The 16,424-nt window shown below is 39.0% G+C and overlaps 1 protein-coding gene across 3 annotated transcripts in view; it reads right to left on the bottom strand.

Moving 5' to 3' along the window:
* Positions 1 to 16,424, bottom strand: part of HPSE2 (heparanase 2) — an 869,616-nt gene that overhangs the window by 769,200 nt on the left and 83,992 nt on the right. For 2 of the 3 annotated variants that reach the window (XM_006831232.1, XM_006831231.1), the window contains exon 3: positions 13,910 to 14,071. The exons of the other annotated variant lie outside the window; for it this stretch is intronic. In XM_006831232.1, the coding sequence (XP_006831295.1) occupies positions 13,910 to 14,071 (162 nt within the window). The remainder of the gene's footprint in view (positions 1 to 13,909; positions 14,072 to 16,424) is intronic. 3 annotated transcript variants of the gene reach the window in all.

Below are 16,424 nucleotides of genomic sequence, written 5' to 3' on the forward strand. Positions count from 1 at the left end.
TGAATCTATAATTCCCAAAAATATCCCCAAGAGAAAAGTCCATGCTTCTACTTACTCTCTAATGATGGGGATGCTGAGACTTATAACCTATAACAATGACACAGCTGGAAAGTCTCAGCTGAGAAAGGCCTCCCCTGACTGCTAAATCTGCAGCAGTCCCTGCCCATACTCACAACCTCCTCTCTAACACAGGGGCCATTGGTAGCTTGGTTCCTAAGAGCTATACAGACAAAAACTGTACTGTAAGAGATGGCTGGCCAGAGGCAGACTCACTCACTGGAGATGGAGGAGGAGGAGTGCTGGCTCCATGGTGGGAAGTGGTAGGAAGCAGGAGGAGGAACCACAGGGCATGGGGGATAAATGAATCGCCTGCCCTCCTAAAGGAGCCTGGGTGGCGCTGTGGGTTAGGCACGTGGCTGCTAACAGCAAAGTCAGCAGTTCAAATCCACCAGAAGCTCCGTGGGAGAGAGATGAGATTGTCTGCTCACATCAAGATTTCATCTTGAGGCAATTTAGACTTTGGCTACCTAAAATGGGGGGAGCTATTAAGGAACTCTGGTAGCGTAGTGGTTACGAATCGGGCTGCGAACCACAAGGTCAGCAGTTCGAAACTACCAGCTGTTCTGAGGAAGAAAGATGAGGCTTTCTGTTCCCATAAAGATTTACAGCCTCGGAAACCCTGTACAGGGTTGCTATGAGTCGGAACCGACTCCACAGCACATAACAACAACAACAATAAAGGCACAAAATGACTGGCTTACAAGGTTTCAAGAGGGAGTTTAGTTTAAGAGTGTGTGGGGGAAGGTAGAATCCCCACTGAATAGTTTTCATCTTGTCTAGATGGGTCTGGTGAAAGAAGATGGGGATAGGATTCTTATGATTCAACAGTGAGTAGTTATTATCATGACTAATTGCAATTGTCACAACTGTAAAGGTAGAAGTTTTGTAGCATAAAGTGGGGAGTAGTTACTCTTACAGTCCAGGAACAGAGGACCCTAGGGCCATCAAGGGAGAAGAGCACAAGAGGAATGTGGGACCCTGTCCAGAGAAGCAGCAACACCAGAGATGGAGGCAGAGACGAGGACATGGGGAGATAGAGAGCAGCTGAGGACTCTGGACTCACAGAAAGAGAGGGACTGAGTGCTGGCGGTCAGGAGGCAGACTTGCATAATGTGCCCTTTGGTTGTTTAAATGATTATATATTCCTGAGTGTTTTGGTGTACATCCTCACTCCTCCCGTCCTCCCACCACCCACACCTACCCATCCCCCACAGGAAAAAAAATAAAGGAATAGAAACAAATACTATTGAATGATGCTGCATAGAAGGGATTGTAATCATTGCAATGAAACAATGAGTGTAAAACTGATGTTCTCCCATGTAAACTATCACTCAATTCACACTAAAAACTTAAACAGAAAAAAGATTTCATCTTGGAAATCCTTAAGGACCATCTCTGTTCTACCCTATGGTGGTGGTGGTGGTGGTGGTTGGTGGTGATGGTGGTGGTAGCTCTAAGTCAACATCGACTCAATGGCACTAGGTTTTTGTTCCTTAAAATTCAGGCAAGTCATGTGGCTCAGGAATAGACTGTGAAGCATCACAATATCATCACAGAGCAGAAGGCCTTAAACAGTACCATATAGCCAAGTTCTGTAATGGAGCCCCCCAAAGGCAGAGTAAACACAACCCCAAACTGCTAGCCTGGAAAGGGTGAACATGGAAGAAAGCGAGCAGAAAGCCAGAATGAAAAGACACCTAAACAACACACACAACAAAATAAATCTGAAGATACAAGAATACATTTTTTTAATACACATAACAAAAAGTAACTATCCCTGATGTATAAAGAGATTTCATAATACAATGAGATTAAACTCCAATGCAAGTGACAAAAAAAGCAACATCTAGGCAATTTTCAGGAGAAATCAAAAGAGAAGAAACATTCTGCAATCAATATGTATTTAAAAACATATAAGATGATGTTTAAACCAGACATAACTACAAGGTTCATGGTCCTTATTATAATCAGAAAGAGAAAAGCTATTCCCATTTGAAGAAAAAAAAAAAGTATATTTTTCTGATTTTAAAGGTATTAACTTTAATGGGAAAATATTCAAATATTTATGCATACCCAATAGTGAAGTCATTTTCATTAAAATCCCATGAAAAACAGCAATAACTACTGCTTTTCAATACCGGTTTGGTTTTGATAGGATTGTTGTTGTTAAGTGCCTTCAAGTCGGAGCCGACCCATAGCGACCCTGTACAGGGTTTCCGAGGGTGTAAATCCTTACGGGAGTAGAAAGCCTCATCTTTCTCCCGCGGAGCGGCTGGTAGTTTCAAACCACTGACCTTAAGGTTCACAGCCCGATTCGTAACCACTACGCTACTGTACCTGTAAAACCCAAGAAAGTCTACTGATGAGTTATTGCAATTAATTCTTAAATTGTTAAAGGCACGTTATTGTTCAGTGTCATCGAGTCAGTTCCAACCCATAACAACCCTGTATAGTGTTTCCAAGGAGCAGCTGGTGAGTATGAACCAACAACCTTGCAGTTCAAACTGACCTTGAAGCTTATCCTACAGTGCCACACCAGGATGGGTATTAAATAAAAAAAAAAAAACTTTAAAATCAATAGCTTCTATCTATACTGGTAATATGTTACAAAGAAAGAGAAAGTCATTCTTAGCATCACCAAAACTATAAAATATTAATAAATTTAAGAAGAAAGATATGCTGTTGTTGTTGTTAAGTGCCTTGGAGTCGGTTCCAACTCATAGCGACCCTATATACGGTTTCCTAGGAGTGACTGGTGAGCTTGAGCCACCAACCTTCCGGTTCAAACTGACCTTGCAGTCCCACACATTAGCCCACTGAGCCACACCAGAACAAAAATATTATCAAGTGACAAAAATTCCTAAGGTAACATCAGAAAAATACCAATTCTTAGGGTATAAACTGAATCTAATTCTGATCAGAATCCAGTGATGAAATTTTCTTGAGCTGGGAAAAATGACTGAAAAACTTATTAGGAAACTAATTATATGAGAATAGTTAAGAATACCTTGAAAAGAAAAGAGGGAATGGGTAATAAGCCTTTCAAGACATCAAATCATACTATAATACTGGCATAGGAACAAAAACTAGACAAATGAGAGAAAATAAAAGTTGAGAAATAGCAATAGCATTGTTTTTTGTTGTTTCTTTTTTAATAGCACAAACCAAGTTGGCTTGCCTTTTAGAAGAAAATAATGCTCATGACATAAAACATGAATTCCAGATATATGAAAAATTAAAGCCCTAAAAATTTAAAACAGGGTCAAAAATAAAGGATATCCATTAGGAGCAGAGGTCCCTGGGACCATCAAGGGAGAAGACAGGAGAGTAGGATCCTATCCGGAGAGGCAGTGATACCAGAGATGGAGGGAGAGACGATGACATGGAGAGATGGAGCAGCTAGGGACTTTAGACCCAGAGAGGGACAGGGGCTGTGTGCTGAGGACCCCGTGGCCAGGCTTTCAGGGTATACCCTTTGGTTGGTTGATGATGCATGGAGAGGATTGTAAACATGGCAATGAAACGATATACGATAGGATGAATGTAAAACTAATGTTCTCCCATGTAAACTATCACATAATTCACAATAAAACATTTTTTAAAAAAAGAAAGAAGGAGGAATGGAGACAAACACCGGAAGTAGGATATGTGATCCCAGACTGTAGGGATTACAGTCAATGGCATGAAACAAAAGGTGTATGAATTGCTGAGCAGAAAACTGATGATCTGCTCTGTTCTCAGTTCACAATAAAATGTTAAGAAAATAAAATAAATAAATAAATAAAATGATATCCATGAGGGAAACAGGTTAACTTTCTAATTCACAAAGTCTACTTACACCCAATAAGAAGAAAATAAATAAAGGGATTAAAAAATATAAATAGGTAATCTGCCAAGGAAGAATTGCAAATCAACAACAAACACATGAAAATATACTCACCCTGACTATCATCAGAAAACTGCAACAATGTGATATTATTTTTCAACTTTGGGAATGAAAAATATTTTAATAAGGAAGAAACATTCAATGCTAATGAGCATTCTGAAAGCAACTACTCTCCAGCACTGCTAGTAGGAAAGTGACTTGCTATAACTTTTCTGAAAAATGTTCCTGAGATAAAACTTAAAATACAAACAATTAAAAATTCATAAACTGGACTTTATTAAAATTAAAAGCCTCAGCTCTTTGAAAGACACTTTAGAAAACAAAAACACAAGTCATCGACTGGTTAAAAGTTTTGCAAAACATACATTTGATGAGAAATTTATATTCCTGAATATATCTAGAACTCTCAAAAGGAAAACAAAACTCATTAATTTAAAAAACGGGCAAATGTGTTGAACAGACACTTCTTAGATGGCAAATCAGACACGAAGACATGTTCAATATCATTAGTCATGTTGGTGTTAAATGCCGTCGAGTCAGTTCTGACTCATAGTGACCCTGTATAGGGTTTCCTAGGAACGGCTGGTGAGTTTGAACTGCTGGTCTTACCCACAGTGCCACATCAGGACTCATAAGAGGGGGAGAAGAATTAAAGCCACAATGAAATTCTACTGCAAGTCCAATAAAGCAGCTAAAATTCATAAGACAAATAATACCAAAAGCTGACAAGGATGAAGAGAAACTAGAACTCTCACATACTACTATGAGAATACAAGATGGTACAGGTCTCTGGAAAAAAGGTCCAACAGTTTCTTAAAAAGTCAAACACACACTCACCTTAAAACACTGCAATTCTACTTACAAGTATCTACTCAGAAAAATAAAAAGCACATTTCAAAACACAGGTCTGAAAATAAATTTTTATGGTAGATTTATACTAAATTGAAAAAAAAACTAGAAACAAACCAAATGCCCATCAATAGATGAATGGATAAACAAATTGTAAACGATCTCTATAATGGACTTGTTGTTGGGGAGTCATTAAGTTGGTTCTGACTCAAAGCAACTATGTATAGGGGCAGCTGGTGGGTGTGATTTGCTGACTATAGGTTCACAGTCCAGTGCTTATTCTACAGTGCCACACCAAGACTTCTATAAGAGCTCTGGTGTATAAGCACTGGACTGGTGACCACAAACCCACCAGTCACTCTAGGAAACCCTATACAGGGTCGTTATGAGTCAGAATTACTTGACTGCATTTAACAACAACAACAATTACAATAAAAAAAGTGTGAAGTAGGCATATTAATATAGCCAACAAGATGGATGGATCTCAAAAAGCATTATGCTAAATGAAAACATACACTAAATGAAAGAAGCCAGACACAAAAGATTACTTTATTTCTCCATTTTTATGGCATGCAGGAAAACACATAACTTTAGAAACAGGTAACAGATGGTAGTGGTGGTTACGTGCCGTGGAGTCGGTCCTGACTCATAGCAACCCTACACAGGGTTTCCGAGACTGTAAATCTTTACGGGAGCAGAAAGCCTCATCTTTCTCCTGTGGAACAGCTGGTAGTTTCGAACTGCTAATCGTAAGGTTCGCAGCCCGATTTGTAACGACTACAGATGACAAGTAGGGATACGAGACTGACCTCAAGGGGCATGAGAACATGCTTTAGATGACAGAAATCCTCTCTATCTGACGCTGGTGGCAGTGACATTATTGTATCTATCCATTTATCCAAGTCATTCTGCTATATGCAAATGACACTGCAGTAAACGCGACTTTATCAAAAATGCCTTTTGACCCAGACTTCCCACTTTGAGAAATTTACTCTAGAGAAGTACATGCCTCAGTCAACAACATATATACAAGCTCATTTACTCTTGCACAGTATGCAGGCACAAATTAAATCTTTAATTACATATATCTGAAATACTATGAATGTACATTAATAGAGGAAACGTTGAATAAATGATGCTATATATATACTGCAGAACACTGTTCGAGTAATTTAAAAGCAGAGTTCAATCTATATGGACTGATCAAGAGATATCTCTGTGAAATACCATCAATTGGCAGGGGTGGAAAACAGAATCCTAGAATAAAGACTCTATTTGGATCCCTTTTTTTAATTTTAAAACATCTAATAAAGTTGTGCCACGTGGCACTGTGGGTTAATGCGTCAGGTTGGTGGTTCAAGCTCATAAGCTGCTCCTCGGAAACCCTATACAGGGTCACTATGAATCAGAATCAACTCAAAGGCACTTAACAACAACAAAGTTAAAAAAAGAAAAAAACCCTAAGATCCAAATAAATCAGCTTTTTCAAGTTTAACAATTTAAATGTCAAAAGCTATCATATACAATAATTTCAATTTAAAACTGTATAGGAGTCCTGGTGTAGTGCTTTAGGATAAACACTGGGCTGCTAACCAAAAAATGGATGGTTCAAATCCACAAATCACTCCTCGGAAGCCCTATACAGGGTTGCTATGAGTTGGAACCAAGTTAGCAACAATGTGTGTGTGTGTGTATGTGTGTGTATAGTAAGTATATATGTATAAACATATACATTTCACTTACACATACAGTAAAACCTGCGAATGCTGGAACCTATATAAAGCAGAAACCTATCAGAAAAGAAAGATAGGAAAGTGGTAAGAATGCACGCTTTCCCAAGACAGAAAACTTCAGAGCCATGGAAAAACAAGGCAGCTCTGATTAGTTCAGGTTCTCCCAGGTCCCACGTCAAGTTATAGAATACATATGTAAAAAATACAGAAATTACAACAGTCATCATGGCTGATTGATGGCAGTAGTGATAACTTTTTTTTTTTTTGCTTATATTTTTCAAATATATACAGCTTGCATAACATTTATTACTGAAATGATGGACATTATTAAATACCAACATTATTTAAAATATGTTTACTTAACCATAAAATAGAATATTTTGTGGCCTTGAGAAGCATTTTTAAAATATTTTAAAAAGATAAGGAATATTCACTATAGAATTTAAAATAGGATATAAAACTGTATGTTGTTGTTACGTTCCATTAAGTAGGTTCCAACTCATAGCAACCCTGTATAGAGTTTCCAAGGAGTAGCTGGTGGGTTTGAATCACTGATCTTGTGGTTCACAGTCTAGTGTACCATACCAGAAATCCCTAAAACTGTATATGTCATGTGCTTAAGTTTTAAATACATGAAAAAAAAAAACCTATCTGTATTGGTTATTTCTAGCTTAAGAGAATTTTCAAATTTTCCTCAGTGAGCATGTATTAGTTTTACAATTGTAAGAGGGGACTCAATTTTAAAAGAATGACATCAATACTTTGGGTGAATTTTGTCCTGTCATAATAACAACACAAAGCTCCAGATGGTCATCTGTCTTGTGAAATCAGTGACACCCTCATAGTTCTCCTGGATTCATATTTATCAGGCAGGAGTCTGGACACCAGGGTCAGTGACATTCAAATGGTGGCCAGCTGGTCTGGACTAAGTGAACCAGAACCCATGAATGTGCAGATACACTGAAGCCTGGCCTGGAGGCAGGAGTAACTCCTCTAGCATAGTCAGTATTAGAGAATTCTGACGATAGAATACCCCAACAGCACAATATTGTGAGTGAAGCAGACAACGACAACATAAAATAAGAACTTGGTACCTGCTTGTTGTAGATTGACTCAAGGTATTCTTATTACCCATGGCTCCAGCGAGGCAGAAAATGAGCTTGCACAAATCCTTCATTGCTCAACTAAGCTCCTTCTTCTAACCGCTTAAATAAAGCAAGCTTTGCCCTTCCAAATCTAAGAATCATTGTTCTCAATAAAGAACATGGAAATTCATTTATGTTTAACCAGACTTGAAGATTGATTGAATCAGTTCATGGACTGAGAGGTTAAACGTATTTGCACAGTGCTTCAAAAACACGTGACAATCCAATCAAATGTGCTTCAATATTTACGATGCTGGCTGCTGCTGCTTTGTTCTGTCGAGTTGGTTCCGACTCACAACGATCCTATACACGGTGACCCTGAGGCTGTAAGTCTTTATGGGAGCAGAAAGCCTCATCTTTCTCTTGCAGAGAGGCTGGTGGATTCAAACATCTAACCTTGTGGTTAGCATTCCAACATGTAATCCACCTGGCTACCTGGGGCTCCTTAGTGATACTGCCTAACTAATGAAAAATGGGTTAAATTTACCAGCTACTTTAAAAAGTGTAACTTTCCTCATTGCATGAGCTAATCTATTAAGTTATTTTATATTGAAAAGTATCCCCAGAAAGTTTGGATCCCGAGTATAGAACATATACATGAGGGGACGCGTCTACAGCCCACAACACCTTGTGTTCATGAAGATGCAAATAAGTAGCATGTGCTGCTGCACATTATCCTGTTTCAAGGTCATTTTTATACTTTAAAATTTTAACTGTTATTTTACTTTGATAAACTTGGTAGTGAATGCTGGGGGCAGAATATTAGAATCTCTTATCTGGAGGCTTTAGTTGTGCTATAAATCCAGTTGTACCCGCCTGGGTTCATGTTGATAGGCAAATGTACTTCTCTTCCACTACACAGCAGAAAGTTTATGAAGCAGATGTTTCCTTGTCCCCTGACACCAGTGTAAAAGGCGGTGCTACTTTATAAAGAGGTTTTAAAGATGATTTCGGAAGAAGTGAGAGAACTTGGCAAATGGGAGACATGAGGCTGTTCCAAGCATCTGGGACAGAAGGGAAGAAGAGTTTGAAATGGTTTGTGCAAATAAGCTTCTACTAGATCCACGTAGAGGAAACAAGGAAGAGGAAATGAGGAACGGAGGGAAGCAGGTCGATCCTGAAAGTGGGTGAATGCACTCACTTGGAGAAGCTACAAAAGACATATAGGAAATTGAGAATGGAAATGATTCATTCAAATCATTAATAAAAAAAAAAAAAATCAAATGAACAGGTATAGAAATCTGCAGAAATCACTTTAAACTTCTTACAAATTGCTGAAATAGTGGCAAAAGCAGTTGTTAAATAATGATTCAGATGAAGATTGCTTTACATTGGGGATGTTGTTGTTAAGTGTCATTGAGCTGGTTCAGACTCATAGTGACCCTGTTTAGGGTTTCTGAGGAGTGGCTGGTGATTTCAAACCACCGACCTTTCAGTTCAAACCAACCTTGCAGTTCATTGCATTATCCCACAGTGGGGTTGTTGTTGTTGTTGTTTTGTTGTTGTTAGGTGCCATCAAGTCAGTACCCACCCATAGTGGATTTATGCACAGCAGAATGAAACACTGCCCGATCCTGGGCCAAGCTCTACTGTTGCCATGCTTGAGTCCATCGATGCTGCCTCTTGGCCAATCTATCTAGTTGGGGGGTCTTTCTCTTTTTCTCTGACCCTCTACCTTATCAAACATGATATCCTTCTCCAGCAACTGGTCCCTCCTGACAATATGTCCAAAGTATGAGAGACAAAGTTTGGCCATCTTGGCCTTCAAGGAACACTCTGGCTACACTTCTTCAATACTGCAGAAGAATTAAGAGTCTGAAATAGAGTTTTGTGTTTGGTTAGCTATTGTAGTATTATGCCTTATCTAGAACTAGTCTCTGAGCATGATCCTTTAGGGAAACTAAAAGTTCTTATTCCACTGATTTAAATTGTTCATTTTAAGTCAGCAAAATGGGTCTTAACAGTGAAGCTCCAGACTCTTTCATTCAATCCCATTTCATTTGCCACAATCCAAAAGTAGAGCCAACCTATTGGAACTCTAGTCCAATCTGGAGATTTATATGACAGAATTAAGAGGTTCAAAACCAAAAGTGGAGCCAACAACATGACAAGAGTCCTCATAAGGGAATGCTGGGAAGCATCTTGAGCAATTTGTCCATCTGTAATGGCTACATTTCAGGCTGCTGGATAGAGCTGGCTAGATGACTTCACACACAAACCACTTTTTTAAATGTGACCCCATTTCAGGATCATTCACTCTGCTCTAAACACTATCCAGAACACTGCACAGATATGGCATTATTCCTTTCCCTCCAGGAGCTGATGTTCTAAATAATCCCTAGAAAAGGTGCTACCTTTTATTGGCTGACTTTTCATTTTTATTTTCTGTTTTTCATTTGATTATGATACAAGAATCCTTCACAAAAGTTCAATGTATACCTCAAAAGACAGAGAGAGAGAGAAATCATTGAATCTGAATCTATGAAAGTTATTTAATAGACGTCAATGGTACTGTAGGTTAGTGTGCTACACTGCAAGGTCAGTTTGAGTCTCAAAGTGGGTGGTTCAAGTTTACCAGCTGCTCCTTGGAAACCCTATGATTATGAGACGCTATTACGAATTGAGCTGTGAACCTCAAGGTCAGCATTTCGAAACTATCAGTTGCTCCACAGGAGAAAGATGAAGCTTTCTACTCCCATAAAGATTTACAGCCTTGGAAACCCTGTTCATGGTCGCTATGGGTTGGAACCGACTCGATGGCACTTAACAACAACAACAACAATGAGTCAGAAGTGACTCAACAGCACTTAACAGCAAAGTATCCCTAAATAAGAAGGCTTCAAGAGAATTCATTCATTATGAAGACAGCAGGCTATTTTCAAGAACTGTATAGAACGCTGGTACATTAAGAATCATGAGCTCACAGATAGAACACAAGGGAGCAGTTCTTTCTTAAAAACTCATAGCTAACTCTCCCTCTCATTGGCATTCCTTGAGAATGACAGACTAGCTGACATACATAGTGAATATCACTGTCACATGCAAGAAACTGTGTGTTATGAACATATTAAGTCCATGTAAAAAATGCAGCACACAACACATGACCGTGTAAAATAATTCCATCCCTGATGCTATACTAGAATTCCTACATAACCTCCTGTTATCTTAGCATTTACTTCAACAGGCTAGGTGAGGCTAACATTATTTCCCAAACTATATGAATCTTTCACATAAAAACATTACATTTAAAACCATGTCAAAACACATGAAAACAACCTAGTTCCCTGAAAATATGATGTAATAAGGAACAAACAGATCTGTGTTGAAAGAAATACAGTCAAAATATTCCTTAGAACCCAGGATAGTGAGACTTCTGCTCTCATACTTTGGACATGTTATCAGGACGGACCAGTCCCTGGAGAAGGGCATTATGCTTGGAAAAGTGAAGGGTCAGGGATAAAGAGGAAACTCCCAACGAGATGGATTGGTACAGTGGCAGAAGCCATGGACTCAAGTGTAACAATTTGAGAGGATGACGCAGGTCCGGGCAGTGTTCTGTTCTGTTGAGCACAGGGTCACTATGAGTTGGAACCGACTAGATGGCACCTAACAACAACAACACTGAGGAACACTTCAACCAAATATATGCATTGAAAGATTGGATTAGCTGTCATTAACTGGGCTGTCACTAATAGCTGTAGAATTACTTCCTTTTTATTAAATGGTTAGAAGACCCTCTAAACTGGAATATAATTTGCCTTCGTCTGAGGGGCGTCTGCTCAAGAGGGATCATGAGCTGGAATGAAGACTTTGAAAGGCATGCTTCTCCCCTCCTCCCACAATAGCCGACAGTCACTTCACATTGCTTGTCCCGTGAAGGACAAAAATGACCATTTTAAGCATGTTTTAACTATTTGACATTTCAATAACTTTATTATTTTTTATTATCTGACTTTATTAAATATTTACTATGACCTTAGTTGTCTCATCTAAAAATAAGGCAGTACACATTGCTATACATAGCCATGAAATTCTGTAAATAATTGGGGTGGGGGGAGTTGTGGGAAAGTGCTCTGCTTCTGAAGTTTTGGAGGCCCAGTTTCCTTAACCTGCTGCCTCTTCAATATTTCCATTATTGATATTTCAAGCATTCTGCCAGAGGTACACAGAGTAAGCGGCACATCACCAAGCAGAAATCCTAGAGTAGGTGCTCTGAACGTGTTGGTACAGAAAGTCACTTCATTTGAGGTCTCTCTGCCCCTTCAACCTTACCCTCCTTCCCAATATACATTCATCACAGAAAAGGGAAATATTTACAAAACTTAGTTTAGTTATGTTTAAATATTATGTTTAGCTGTCTGGAGACCATGTTCTCAAGATTTATATAAGAAATCAAGGATTAAACTTCATAACAATTAGAAAACCACACTGTGTAAAATCAAAGACTTCGTTAAAGGACATTAAAATAGTTTTACCATTGGTGCTAAACTGAAATGACTCCATCTCTTCCCAACACCTGGTACCAAAACCTTGTGAACTTTCATGTAAACAAACCAGGGCACACCAAATGCTCTGTCTGCGGCAAGGTACCACCTCTGCACAGGCATTTGGGTGAAAAATGTGGAAAATGCCTGACGACTCTTTGAAGCTGCTCTGGAGAAGTGAGAGCAGGAAAGGGACTCTTCTCCAGGGTAAGTTTGTTTAGTGGGAAATAAGCAAGTTGTCAGGAGAAGAGTTGACAATGTTGATTCCAACAGTTTGAACTAGGAATAAACATCCAAAGGGATTATGTTACTGAGAATTAGAAAAGATTCCATTGAATTCAATAGAACACTTGAGTTTTCACTGATAATATGCCTTCAAGCCATACTCTGGATTCACAGTTTAGGGTTAGAATTACCCTAAGTCATTTATTTCTATGTCACATTAAAGGACATAGGATCTGACTCTTCTAATATAAGCCTTAAAAATATTAGCATAAGGAAGGAATTTAATTTTTTATTTCTGATCATTAAACTCTAAATACTAAATACATATTCATATGAGGTAGACTGCAGAAATTTGGAGAGAAAAGTATGTTCTACTCAAAACAGTCTCATTAACCAAAAATCACTTCCAAGTTTCCCTCCTTAATGACCTATCAAAGAGCAAACACCAGGGCCCACATTTATGAAATCCATAATCCTCTTCTCTGCTCATAAGTCACATTGAAATCTGGCTTTCATCTCACGGTGTTGGGTTTTCCACCAGGTACAAAGGAAAAGTTGGAAGAGCCTTATGCTTTTTCAAAAGCAAAAAAAAAAAAAATTGGTTGCCACTCAGCAATTCCTGGTGAAATGCCAAGAAGCCTATTAAAAAAAAAAAAAAAAGTTAACTTTTTTCAAATCTACAGTTAAAAAAAAATAAGTGTGAGTTACTCGTAGCCTGTCAGATGTCCCATCATATTAGTATTCATAAACCTGCCTTGCATGTCCTCAAGAAAGCAAAGGTAACTTGGAGTGCTCTTCTTAGATCATCCAAGATCCTTAATGATTTTCACATTAAAATCTTCAGATACATTATTTTTCAAAGCCTGACAGAGGTATGCAACTCAGATGCTGTTTACCAGCAAAGTTTGCAGGCAGTCCTACAAAAAAGTTCTTTCTCCTTGGAGCGCTCACACATACCCACTCTCCTCCTAGAACCATGGGTGTAAGGAAGTACAACTCAGTCTCACAGCTCTTGACTCTTAAAAAAGAAAGTCATATTCCCCAGATACTTTCAAATTCCATCAGGAATCGACAGTCGGCTCTGCCTGTGGATTATTATCTCTTTTACATTTCATCTCTATATTCACTGGGTTCATAGAAAGGGCATACACAGAAAGAGGAAAATAGCCGCTTCTTAAAAGACACCAAATTTAGTAATACTCTCAAATCCACTGGCACACATCTAGAAAGTCGTATTTTTACAAGGCTTCTTTAGGTTTTCATTGGTTCTGTCACTTGAGAACACACAATGCTGAATCACCCATAACCTCAAGCCAAAATATATTCGCAAACTACAAGAAATATTTGTTATAGGAAGACAAATGTCATCACAATTATATAAAGGGATACACTGGGTGAAAAAAAAAAAAAAGGGAGGGGGGACTTATTTGGATCCTTCTCTAGGGTCTCCAAAGCATCGAGCTGCCAAGTGATAAAGGCTATCAATCTACAGAGTTCTAAGATTTCAGCTGACTCCAGTAGCCTTACCTGTTAATATGAGATTACTGTAAGTATTGGAGAACTGCTCCTTTAGAAGAACCAGGTGCATCTGAGCTGCCTTCTCCCTCTGGAGCTCCAGCATAACATCTGGGTGCTGGGCGATCTTGCAACCTTTCTGTTTATCCAATGCAACATCACTTCGAACAATGTCTACAAAAAGAAAGAAGGCAGGCAGTCAAAACAAAGCAAAATTTACATCACAGTCATGCTTCACCCAAGAGTAAAGATAAGAGTTAGCAACTGCCAGCATTTTCATCAGACTGAAGACACTCAGAGGTAATAAGCCTGAGGGGTCTCTAACTCTATAATGCTGCTCCTGCTACTTCGAATGTGTACTGTTGAGTTGGTTCAGACTCATGGTGACCCTGAACAGGGTTTATACTGAGGCTGTAACTCTTAATGGGAGCAGAAACCTCGGCTTTCTCCCACAGAGTGGCTGGTAGATTCAAACTGCTCATCTGGTGGTTAGCAGCCCAACACATAAGCCACTATGCTACCAAGACTCATTTCCGAAGTCTTTGGAGATTTTTCTGTTTCCTAGTTCTCCCAGCCATCATTTAAGATTCTCATTCCCTTCGTCTCTTTCTCAACCTACCTCTAGGACTTATTTACCTCCTGGGGCCCTTTCTTTAGATTTTTTACCAGTCTCCACCGGAGAAATAACACAACTTTGTCCGCACACTTGTGACTACAAAGTCAGTTTCCGCACCTCATGCCTTAGGAGCAGATGATTGCTTCATAATGTGTGTTCAGGATACTTGGCCTATTTTTAAATTGACCTTCTCACATACGCTTATTTCAAGTTCAGACCACCCCATTGTGTGGGTTAGCTGCTATTTTCTCCTGCTATTTTTCAGGTACTTCTAGGAAAAAAGCTTCACTCTGATTTAGCAATCATTCTTTCAACCCCAAAGTATTTTGGGGGTCTCTCCTGTGAGCAAGAGAAAGGCTAGCATCACCCTGTAGATCTGCCTCTTGACTGAATGTTTGCTCATGAGCAGTAGGCTGTTTTTATTCTTTAGTATGATTTCACTCAAAGCAAATGTACTCTCCAGAACACAGTGCTTCTCAAAAAGAAACATTCATTTAGAATACTTCCCCCACTTAGCAGGGAGCATTCATGCTCAGAAGTTATTTGTTTATTTTTACTAATTAAAGCATAATTCAGGTAATTCTTATGGGAACAAATGGTACAGTCAGCAGCAATCGGGATGGTAACTCTAGAACCTTTCCAAGAGTCTAATTGATGGATTTAATAGAAAGAGCTTAAAAATAACCACTCTGCCACTGTTGCCATCAACAGCTTTAATATAGAAAAAAAATTAATGGCCAGGCTAATGGTTTTAATAGTTGAATCCTTAAGCCATGCTCACTGACAACTAAGAGAATATATATAAGGCACATCAAATGAAGAGCAGAACAGCATGTTGGACAAGCAATCTTCAGGCCCATCAACAGAGCCCAGATAACACAGATGAACCTTGTAAGCATTGGCTAAGTGAAATCAGCCAGGTACAAAAGGACAAATGTTGTTTGATTCTATTTATATGAAATGTCTAGAATAGGCAAATACATAAAGACAGAAAGTAGATTTGTGGTTACCATGAGCAGAGGACAGTGAAAAATTGGGAGTTACTGCTTACTGGTTTCTGTTTGGAGTGATAAAATTTTTTTGCAAATAAATAGTGGTAGTGGTTGCAAAATTTGAAATGCATTCTGCAAGTGAAAAATGTCAATCTGCAAAACCTACATGTTGTATGATTCCAACTGTATGAAATTCTGGAAAAGACGAAACTACAGAGTTCATGGTTGACAAGATGAATAGGTGATACACAGGACATGTTTTAGAACAGAGAAACTGTTCTGTGTGATACGGTGATAGTGGACGCATGACATTAAGCGTTTGTCAAAATCCACAGCACTACCCACCCCCTCTAAGACTGAACCTCAAAGGGAACACATGAGCAGGCCTGTAAGCTTGCCGATTACCACTTTTTTCTACTGGTTAGTGGAAGAGGGGGAAAGGCAGCAATGACGAAATGAGCTGAGTTCAACCACATTCCACAGACTCCTGATGACCTGGAGATGAAAGAAAAAAGAGGAATGGCTGGTTGGTCCAAAGTGTGGTGAGACCTAGGGACACCTAAGCCCATGGACAAGGCCATAGCCACAGAGGCCTAAAGCTGAGAGTGAAGCATTCAGCTGATATGAAGTGAGGGGAGATGCACAAGAACACCCAAACTTGCAGATAGTACCCATTTGACCAGGCCTTGATGGCTTGATAATCAGAACTCAACTAGAAGAAGATTAAAAATGAAAAAAGTTTTTTTTTTTTGATAAAGGAAACAAGGGTAAATTGCTACAATTTGATGAACTTGACCTATATTCATAGAGGTAGTAGCTCAAAATACCAACAGAGAGGGAAGGAGTCTTCACATCAAGTATCAATGCTATCCCCTCTGTACACAGGGTAGATAGGGATGGGCAACTTAGACATTAGCTA

Source organism: Chrysochloris asiatica, unplaced genomic scaffold, assembly GCF_000296735.1.
Source record: "Chrysochloris asiatica unplaced genomic scaffold, ChrAsi1.0 scaffold00003, whole genome shotgun sequence".
Classification (NCBI taxonomy): Eukaryota; Metazoa; Chordata; class Mammalia; order Afrosoricida; family Chrysochloridae; genus Chrysochloris; species Chrysochloris asiatica.